General features: G+C 42.4%; 2 protein-coding genes across 2 annotated transcripts; one reads left to right on the forward strand and one right to left on the reverse strand.

Annotated features, from left to right (window-relative positions):
- Positions 1–560: 560 nt before the first annotated feature.
- On the reverse strand, positions 561–998 carry LOC103970958 (thiol protease SEN102-like). Its single transcript, XM_009384868.2, has one exon. The coding sequence runs from the start codon at positions 996–998 to the stop codon at positions 561–563; it is 438 nt and encodes a 145-aa protein (XP_009383143.2).
- Positions 999–7209: 6211 nt separating this feature from the next.
- Positions 7210–11108, forward strand: LOC135652464 (proline transporter 2-like). The gene is made up of 8 exons (XM_065173406.1): positions 7210–7443; positions 7856–8080; positions 9121–9215; positions 9695–9881; positions 9958–10082; positions 10157–10372; positions 10455–10685; positions 10772–11108. The coding sequence occupies exons 1-8, from the start codon at positions 7308–7310 to the stop codon at positions 10919–10921; spliced, it is 1365 nt and encodes a 454-aa protein (XP_065029478.1). The 5' UTR covers positions 7210–7307; the 3' UTR covers positions 10922–11108.
- The last annotated feature ends 108 nt before the right edge of the window (positions 11109–11216 follow it).

Below are 11216 nucleotides of genomic sequence, written 5' to 3' on the forward strand. Positions count from 1 at the left end.
TGCAATAACTGACACTCATGTATTGGGTTGCATCTAATTCCAATCTATCAATGATATGTTAGTAACTTCAACTTCTCTATTCTGTCTCCAATCTATTAATAGCATAGAGCAGGAGAGAGCATTGCCAGTTCAACATATTCATATTGGTACCCCTCCCACCCTTCTCTTGATGCATAATCATCCATTGCATGTTGATATTATCTGAAACTCGCATAGCATTAAATTGCTAGTTTAGGTCAATGCTAGTCGGTGCTAAAGATACTTAAACCTATGAATATGTATTTCCAATATGTTGCTACTTCTTAACTGTATTTTTTCTTGTCATTTGTTTTGCTCCATTAATCATTAGGTGACTTGTGTAAGCAACTTCATTAAAGATTCTTCTTCTTAATTAGGTGAATGGATTTAAGGAAATGGTTGAGACCATTGAAACCTGAAGAATCATGCATGCATCAAAAGAAGGGAAATAGAAACTTCAATTTGTTCCACTGGAGTGTGCATATGATTGATTGATCTATTGTCAATATCTTCCCAATGTATGAATTACATGATATTTGCCTTCAAAGTTCATCCTTGAAAGATTGGCTGATGTTTTGATGGGATAAGAAGCTTCCGTGGCGATGCCACACCGCATCCTGATGTAGCCTCGCTCTCCCCACGAGTTCTTCACCCGAGCGGTGTCGTCTTCGTCCCCGGAGACGGTGCACGTCGGAGCCAGTGGACCAGCTTCGTAAGTCCTCGTTCGCCATGTCGGCGAACCCGTTGAGCCCGAGCTTGTAGGGACTCTCCTTATTGTTGAAGGCGTGGATGAACTCCTCGTTCTCCCTGAACACGTCGAACAGCTTCCGCGCCTCGTCGGGGTGCCGCGACACCCTGTGGTGGCTCCGCCACCGCTCGTACGAGTCCCACAGGCTCTCCTCCGACGCCAAGTCCTTGTCGCCGAACGGGATGGCTCGCGCGAACGCAGAAGCGAGCACCGGCGAGAAGACGCTCTCCATCGTGCCCACTTGAGTACTGGGAATCCATAGAGTGAAGCTTTGGTTGTTATAGACGGAGAGGAAGCTTGCAACGAGAAGCTTCCTCTTTACTTAAATTTCTCTAATTCTCCTCATATCATAATACTAATTATCTCACAGACCATATTATCTACATGTTAATATCATCATAAGAAAAGTTGTGATCAGATGTGGCAATGCAAAAGCCACTTGCACAGGAAAAGTAGAGTGACAATGCAAGTAGGAGAGTTGTAATTGAGATTTCATTTACAGATAACACAAATAATTGCAGGCAAACAAAATAATAGGGATGACGAAACATCCTCCGGTTTGATCCCGAAGTCATGGATCCATGGTAAGATCTCATATCGGGGTGGGAGAGACAGTTTGAGTGGGCAACCGAGGTGGCAGGTGGACTCCCGAGGTGTTGCAAGGTCTCGACAATTTATCCATGATCGTCTCAGGGAGCGACTTATCTATTAGAGGAAGCTCGGGGTTGTCCCGAGGTGCGTCTTGACCTTCTGGAAGCGTTTAGAATCACTCTGAGGTGCTCTTTAGGCATGCCTAGGTCCTACATAAGCAATTAGCGTCAAGAGATATCTCGACCCGACCCCTCCGACACTCAAGTCAGTAGAGTAGGTACAAAGAGTTTAGTAGCTCAAAAGAGTTTGGATAGAGCCCACTTGCCCCTGTTTGGTTTGGAGGCTTGGGTTTTATACCTGAGCGATTGATGACGTGAGACCAACGATGAGTTAGGATATCTCCTACTCGACTTGGGGATCATCGATAGTCGTAGCTGATGAGCACATCCTTCGGAGGATGATTATGATGATATGCTTTACCAGGACTCTTGACCTATCCAAGATAGGCAGGGGATGATCCCCTGTGCCGTTCGTCCGTAACGAAGAGCTAGGGATGTTGAGCCATGCTGTTTGGTTTTAATGCGAACAAGCGTTCTCTTAGGAGTGGGCCTAATTGCCCATGCCTTTGCCTAGGTGACGGGACGAGTAGACCGCACTTTATTTTTCCTATCAACAACGAGTTGGTAATGTTATTTTCCCTATCAACAACCCAACCAGCGCTGTGTAATTGTGCATGCGTCAACTGAGCTAACAAGCAAAGACACCGTTCGACTTTGAGGATTTCTTACCACAAGGGACTGACCATGATTCAGAAAACAGAACAAAGAAGAAAGAACATTTCTTGATTGCCATTACAACAGAACGAAGAACAAGATTATGAGGAGATGATGATCAAGCAAAGAGGAAACCTTGACCACATAAATCAACCCCATGATTCAAAAAACAGAACAAAGAAGAAAGAACATTTCTTTATTGCCATTCCAACAGAAGGAAGATGAGGTGAGGAGATGATGATCAAGTAAAGAGGAAACCTTTATCACATAAATCAACCCACATGCTCTGTTTAGCAAGAAAATTATGTGCATAAAAGGAGCTGTTTAAACTGATCAACCAATCAACTGATATAAGAAGGAAACTGAGCAAGTCGTAGGCAATAAAGAAATAAAAAACCCGAAAAGATGAGAGATGGAATACACCCGTTTTCCGAATTCAGATGCTTTGGCTGCAGGCAACCTCAACACACCATCAAATAAGTTTGCAAAGCTTTCATATAACGGTTCTCTCGTAATTCATAAGTTTTTCAAGATTGGCAGTCCCAGGCTTGCCAATCTACCCTAGAATCATAATGGTATCTGGAAGTATCAACAAACTTTCATCAAAACATTCATGCTGGACACAAGTTCTTAGTCCTTAATCTCAACAATGTGACGACCGATGCAGAGCTCAAATTCCCTAAAGCAGGAAAGTGTATGAGGCCGCCATAAGTTTTGTATCTAGGTAAAGTGGCAAACAACTTAAACTGCAGAACTTTTCTCTCTAAGATTGTCATATAAGCTATATGGACAAGCGAAAATGGGCAAGTATTCTGGTTTCTGGTATAAAATCTAGATAGATGAGTGTGCATCAAGAATCAGAAGGTGCAGGTATATATCTGTTGAACCAGTAAAATGACAGAAACATGATGGTTCTTAAGACAAAATGGACAAAACGGTACTTCCATTAAGTTAAACAGAATGTTGATATGGGCTATTATGATTAAACAAGAAGAAGATCAAATTGCTTCATAGTATAAGCAGCCATAGAAGAAGAAAACCAGTAGAACAATAGAAGAAAGAACAAAGAAGAACGAGAAAAGATAAGGAAAACAAGGAAACAGCCAAAATTTTTGTTCTATTTGATGCGATAAAGACTCAGTTCATCAACCATTTGCTCCACCCCTCCCTAAAAAGACATCAGGTTCTCTTTTGCAAATAAATGGTCCTAATGAGACCTGGTAAAAAAACAATTCACTCAAGTCTCTTGTTGTTTACTCGATCATTAGTTTATTAACTGATAAACAGGATTGAACGTGAAACATGACAACTCATAATCTATGCTGTATTAGATCAGAAAATGAGAAAACTGCATCTTCAGCTAAAGTTTCTCGAATGCTGGATACTAATCAATATAGTCTTTTGCCTAGAACAACCAACTCAAAACCATGGTCTTGGCTTTCTTGATTTGTTTTGCCCATTACCTGCATTAAGTTGCCTTCATATTGACCCATCACAGAGGTCAATGACTATCCTGTGGGGGCTTGCAAAAATGACAAGGTCCCAATATTCTATCTACTTAGGTATATAACATCAAACAGAACCTCTTATGAGAATTTAATATAAAAATTGCACCAAGAAATGAAGTGCAGTTACCACCATTCATGTCAATTAAGCAACCTAGCTAATGAAAGCCGTTCTTCATCTCCAACTTAACGGTTATTTCTGGCAAAAGTTAACATCTACAATATTCCGTAATCATTTGACAGAATCTTCCTTCACAGGTTCATTATAACTAACCACATCAGATTGCTCTCACTTTATGTTGACTCATAATCTAGGTCAAGGCTCAATTGAAGCAGATTACAACCTTGATATATTCATTAAGATTCTATCCTTTTCAGGTGTCCTATTATCTTTCTCACAAAATATAAATTTTAGGTATGGTTCCAAGTGAGAGCAATCTTTTCTAAGATATCTCTTAGACTTATATATATATATATACCAAGGCTTTATATATGTCCTCTGCTTGGATGGTCAAAGCATTTTTGGCTGATCAAAACTTCTAATACCGAATGATCCGTTATATATTGTGAAATGATGGGAGGTAGAGGTACAATTGATTTAGGGATCAGTTGTTATTGCTGCTAATGGCTACTTTTAATATTGAATAGCTTAAACTGCAGTTGACAAGGCATTCTTTCTACAACAGGATTAGCCTTACAGGTCTCGGAACAAGCACTACAAAAATTTATCAATTTAAAAAAAACCTAAAGTTTAATTCGAGTTTCAGTATAAAAATAACAAATGAAATAGACAAGGGCCAAATCCTAGAGCCAACAAAATCAAGTGAAATAGAGCATAAGAAAAACAATTCATTAAACATAAGTCATTTCTGTGGCTTTATCCTTGGCACAGAAACATAGACCATTCTCATCTACAACTTATAGTTCTATAACCTCACAATTCATCCATGGTTTGCTATAAGAGCTACCAAACCATGACACAAAACAAACCTTTAACAGAAAAAACCCTAGAAGTGCATACAGGAATCATGAGCTCTATTTCCCTGTCCACAAATGTGGAGAATCAGGCAAACAGGGTAGCCAAACATTACATATCATGTCAAGTTATAGATTCTTGTTGACCGAAAGGCACTCCGCAGAACATTTGCTCAAAGCCACAAATTGAGCCATTGTCTGTGTGCAGGTAATGCTACAGCATCCACATCACAAATAAGCAAGAGAAAATTAAATCCAGTTATCAGTAGATAGATACTGTTGACGGATATAATAAGGTATCACATGGATGCAGCAAAAAGACATGGTCATAAATATGGAATTAGAAGTTGTTACACATCGTTTTAGAATGAGTTGCGATTTCTTCCTTAAGGTGAAAGAGTTTACTGAGGAAAGATTGCATTGACGAAGTTCCGCAATATACTGTATCCTGAACCAATAAATGGGTGTAATACTTCTCCTACCCATCTTATGCTTTCTAAAGGGCGCAATCAATCAACCACATCCAAGTCAAGATAGACGCAAAAGCGAGGAAAACTTGGAACTTTAATCTGATAAGCTCTAACCAGATCTATTTTGCCTTGTAGCGGAGTCGCTTCCTCAACTTCCTTTGCTTGTGCTTGTTCATCTTCCTCTTCCTCTTCTTCTTCACGCTATCTGCCCACACGGTCGTCGTGCCGCCGCTGCCGTCACCGTCGAGATCGGCCGGTCCATCTGGCGAGGGGACATTGATCGGGGCGGCAAGGAAACAGTGGGGGAAAGCAGGGTACGCCTGAAGGGTGTGGCGGAGCGAGGGCGGCGGCGCTCCTCCGGCGGCGGCATCGGGGAGAGGAGGGAGGAGAGGCGATCTTTGGGGAGGGTTTTGGTGCGGGAGAGGAGAGAGATAGGGATCGGGAGTAGGGAGCTCGTCAAAAGAGACGAGGAAGCGGAGAGCACGACGAGGAGGCGGTTTCTTGAGGAGGAGATCGCGAAGGAGTGACGCCATTGAAGAGGGAGGAGAGAGAGAGAGAGAGGGAGATAGGGGAGGGCCGAGAACAGGAGAGGGTTTTTGATGGGAGTCGGGATTCGAAGTTGAATCACGAGTCGACTCGGCGAACCGAAACTTGGCCACGACGGGAGCGCATTTTGAGTCACGAGTCGACTCGGGGAACCCAAGCTTGGCCCGAATCGGGTCGGATGTGAGATTTGCAACCTTCTTTGTGTATGAATTGGAATATCTTTTATAATGTTAATTGACTTTAGGAGGACTAACAAATAATAAATACTTCACATCAAATCAATAAATTCCTTAAGGCAAATAATATCCAAAATGCCAAATCAAATAAGATATTTCGTATATAAGCTCTCGATGGATATGTATGTATGTGATTTAAGACAGTCAATTATAGATGTTTTAAGACAATATCTGACTCACATCAAAAATATGAACAACTACAAAAATTACATATATTGTCTCCTAAACTAAATTAAAGTTCTTATAAAACTCAAAAAGATTTATGGATTAGAAAACCATGAAATTGACTTGCTTCAGTGCAACTTGAATCCTCACAATTGAAGCTTGAAGCTGGATGTAGCTTTTGTATTCTCATCCCAAAAGGATGCCATGAACTGGCTGAATGCCAACAGGCCTAATAGCCTAACAATCTCTAACTTTACTCCCTCCCTGCCATGATCGGTTGAGCCGACCTGCACCAACTTTGGAATCCTTTTGGAAGGAACACTACAGAAGCTACAGCTGTCGAGCCTAGTAAATCTCCTCTCGGGCTTCATTCTCCTGTTTCCAGTCAGTCTTAGAACAGTATAATCTGCATGTTTTAGCTCCTTGTTCATGTTGTTAGGATGTTTAAGTTCATTAACTACATATATGCAAGAAAAACTTCAGGGTTTACAAGAAGACACGAAAAATAATTCAGGTAGATCCCACTGAAGCATTTGTTTGGCAAGGAAAGCATATCTAATGAGTCGCATTCGTCGGCAGATCGAAATCTGACATCGAAAATAGTGAGAGAAGATGACAGATACGACCGAGAATTTTCCATACTTGGCTCCGTGGATTTCTATCCATTGACGAAGAGATAGACAAGCCCATTCAGCAAGGGCAGTGATTGCAACAGTGAGTCTCCTTTTGCATTTGTATCACATCATTCAAGGGCAAGAAGAAATCTGGATTGAGAAAGCTGATCTCCGTCAAAGTTATATCTGTAGTGGATTCAAAGAAGGAGCGTCGGCGCATCGGACCTTTCACTAATCTCGACGTTTTCTGATGCTGAGGAGTGAGAGTGTCACAGGAAAAGAAATAGAAAGTTGCATGTATAAGAAGAAGAAAGTTACAATAGGGCAAGTAAAGACCTCAAGCTATTTATGTATTCTTATCTGCCTAACGTGAAAGACTGATACAAGATGCCACGCAAGGATTGGGTGGCTCGTCAGGCCCATGCTATCCCCACACGTGTGGACCAATCAACAAGCGGCTGTACAGTCTCCACAGCTGTGATTCAAAGTATGGAACGCGAGAGACGAAGGTTGGACGGCCGAGAACACCGCTTAAATCTGTCTATTTATAATCCGCCAGTGCAAGAAACCTCTTCTCCATCTTCTCTCCAAGGTATACTGTTACTACTGTTCCCTCCCCGTATGTAAGAGAGAGAGAGAGAGAGAGAGAGAGAGAGAGAGAGAGAGATGGATCAAGCAGGTCCAACAGAGTTTGTGGTGGGGAATGGAGTGGAAGAACTCAGCCTGGAGTCAGGCCAAGCACCTGCGGAGAGCCAGAAGCAGCAAGAATATGTGATCACCTCAGCTCATGCTGTTGATAAAGGTCTGTCATCAACTTTCGATCGATACACACACACACACCCCATGCATGTTTCCTTCCTTCCCTTTCGTTTTTGGCTTCCTACACTTCTCTCTTTGTGATCCCCTTCTGTGCAAGACATGCTTCATAGCTACAGTAAACCATAGATTCCTCGACAAATGAGTCTTTCTTTTCCTCATGAGATTCCTTGCAAGACCGGCTGTTTGACTTTGTCTTCATGGAATAAGTTTCACGTTTATTCATTGTTAAGAGTACTTCTAGATGTCTTTCACTGGCTTGGGGCAATTAGAGAGGTGCAGCAGCTGCACTGCAAGTTTTCTATGCTCATTGGTTGCTATAGTTTTGGAATTCTTGGCTTTTTCTTGTAGGTTATGTTATTTATTTTCTAGTCATGGATTGTTGATGCCGGCTGCAGATTCATGGCAACAAGTAGGGCTGATGATAGTGACTGGATTCAACTGTGCCTATGTTTTGAGCTTCTCCAACCTGATGCTGGTGCCTTTGGGATGGGCATGGGGTCTCACCTGCCTTGCTGTCATAGGAGCCTTTGCCTACTACGCAAACTGGCTCTTGTCTGGACTCCATGTTATCGACGGCCACCGCTTCATCAGATACAGGGACCTCATGGGCTTCGTCTTCGGTACTTCCCTCTCTCACTCTCTCATAGAATCTGCAGAAGAAGAGAAGAAGAAGACTGCATGATTCTTCTTCACTCTTTAACTGGTGGGACATAAACCGATGGATGACTCCCACGCCTGTGGAAATGGGAGGATTTTGACTAAAATGCACAGGGAAAGAGTAGTGGTATCATCTTATCATCTATATTAGGGCCAATAACATGGAACCTCGGAGTAAGTGGCCTTCCATCTTTTGAGGTTGAAATAAAGGTGATGAGAAAAAAAAGCTTATCTCTTCACGGGAACCTTTCCATAAGTATCACTCCGATTGCGTTCTCAAATGATCAACCAGCAAAAGTACGTCATTGCAGCCGATACTGTACATATTAGTCTTGGATTCATGTTCATAAAATTTAGCTGCCTGTCTTCTTCTTCTTCTTCTTCTTCTTCTTCTTCACCAAAAGAGGATGAGCTTGAACATGGACCCTCTTACGGCAGAAAGATTGGAACTTTACCCTCCGGTTGGACTTCAATGGTGGATCATGCAGAGCGCAGTTCACTGAACGCCACCAATCGGTGCCTATGAATCACTGGGATTCTTACTTTTTCTCTTTGGTGCGGTTTGATGATTCGTTTCTTTCGCTTGTCCACAAGATCTAAAACCACTGTAGTCAAACATATCATTGCATGGGGCCAAAGCAATTATTTCCCTTTGGATTTAGTAAGCCATGTGATGCTACGTCGACCATTACCTTGGAAGCTTGTGGCTATCTGACGCTTCCAACTTCCATCTTCCATGGCTTCTTCCGGGCTTGGGATAGTCTTTGAGTTCCTCATACCAATATAATATGAGCACTACTTGCTTTGCTCATAACCTCTTCCAATTTTAAGGCAATTTCCTTGTTTACCTGAGTGACCAGGACACAATTTTAATGGTGGACGTATCTAATATATTAAGATCAAATCTTAGAAAATCTGGCACATGATTTTGTGACAAAAGAGAGACCAAAACTAGAGAGGTGTTGCACTGAAAATTGCTGACAAACTTGTCTCTAATTTGCAGGTAGGAGAATGTATTACCTCACATGGTTCCTGCAGTTCATGACCTTGCTTCTTGGTAACATGGGTTTCATTCTTCTGGGAGGAAGGGCTTTGAAGGTATCTCACTTCAGCTGATATCCATATCAGAATCATGAGCATGTTCCTTGAATTTGTCTGTCTCCTCAAGTGGGAAACCTTTAGAGAGGCACTTTAACTTATTGTAAGAGTCTGTCTTGATCCAAAATCTGTCTTTATTTATTATACATGTAAAGATAGACATAGCTAAAGGAAGAGAGAATACATAGTTAAAGGTGTTTCATAGTTGAACTTCAAATATGATTAGCTTAATGCAACAGACTAAAAGAAGAAGTTTGGAAGAGACAAAAATTACACTGTTATTTTCTAGAGTAATAGTTCTAAGGGATCATGGCAACTCAAGTAGGCATGTTTGAGCAGATGCAACTTGAGTTTCTTTGCTCAAGCTTGTTCAAAGGAAATGGAGACTGTCAGATGTCCGATATGCAGATATGTGATCATGTCTTCAGCTTCCACTGTGATCAAGTATTCACTCGCTCTCCACTCAACCTTCTGCACAGGAGATCAACTCGGAGTTCAGCAACTCACCTCTGAGGCTCCAAGTTTTCATCTTGGCAACTGGTGTTGTCTACTTCATCTTTGCGTACTTTGTCCCAACGATGTCAGCCATGAGGAATTGGCTGGCAACCTCCGCAGTGCTCACCGTAACTTACGATGTCGTTCTTGTGGCAATCCTCGTCAAAGATGGTACTCTTCCCCTCCACCTTCCACTGTGTTTATCTGACAGCATGCATCTTACGTTGAGAAGCACAACTCAATGAAGGGAAAGCGAACAAAACCAAGGATTACAACATCCATGGAAGTGAAGTAGAGAAGGTCTTCAATGCCTTTGGCGCCATTGCCGCTATTCTCGTCTGCAACACCTCTGGCCTGCTACCGGAGATCCAGGTGAGGAAGAAGACCGACTGGGTTTGCTAGAATCACTGCTTGGCTATGCTCATTAGATCATCACTGTGCTACAGTCGACTCTGCGCAAGCCGGTCGTGGCTAACATGAGAAAGGCTCTGATGATGCAATACACAGTTGGCCTTGCAGTCTACTATGGCATCAGCATCGCCGGATACTGGGCTTATGGCTCCTCTGTTTCGGAGTACCTTCCGTATCAGTTGAGCGGACCAAGATGGGGAAATGTGCTGATCAATTCCACTGCCTTCTTGCAGAGTGTCGTCTCCCAGCATGTGAGTTCTGTTCTACCAATCCATTATCCGAATCATAGTTCGATCCCATGCCAAACTTTGTGCTTTATCTCCATGCAATCAGATGTTCTGTGCACCAATTCATGAAGCGCTTGACACCAAGTTCCAGAAGCTCGACGAAGGGATGTTCTCCAAAGCCAACCTTCGTCGTCGGTTCGCGCTACGTGCGCTGGTCTTCGGGCTGAACACCTTCGTCACCGCCTTGTTCCCCTTCATGGGAGACTTCGTGAACCTGTTCGGATCTTTCACGCTCTTCCCGCTGACCTTCGTGTTCCCCAGCATGGTTTTCATCAAGGTAAGGCAGCTCCTGATTCTTCCTCCATTATTCTTGCTCTCGCTTTCCCAAGAGATTCTTGAAGTTGAGGCTATCCTCGTCATCAGGTCAGAGGGAAGACGGCCGGGAGAGAGGAGAAGGCATGGCACTGGGCCAACATCTTCTTCTTCTCGCTTATGTCCATTGTGACAACAGCCGCGGCAGTGCGCTTGATCATACAAAACACTAGGATATACCATTTCTTTGCAGATACATGATCTGAGAAAGAACGACAACACCAGGATAGATAGTCAACCGAGTCAACGTATGATGCAATGGTTTATGGGAAGGATAAACATGTAATTGCACCACCAACTTTATGTCTCTAAAGCAACATATAAATTGTGGTTTATGTTATAAATTGTTTCTTAAAGATGATCATAAAATCTCAATTTCGTTCTGCCAGTTTAGATTTCTTTTGGATTCGTACGCATCAATAATAATTAATTAGAGCTCGTGAGAAGACCATTGAAGTTATCTACGGTTTAGAAGACCATTGAAGAATTGAGCCGA

Source organism: Musa acuminata, chromosome BXJ3-11, assembly GCF_036884655.1.
Source record: "Musa acuminata AAA Group cultivar baxijiao chromosome BXJ3-11, Cavendish_Baxijiao_AAA, whole genome shotgun sequence".
In the NCBI taxonomy this organism is placed as follows: domain Eukaryota; kingdom Viridiplantae; phylum Streptophyta; class Magnoliopsida; order Zingiberales; family Musaceae; genus Musa; species Musa acuminata.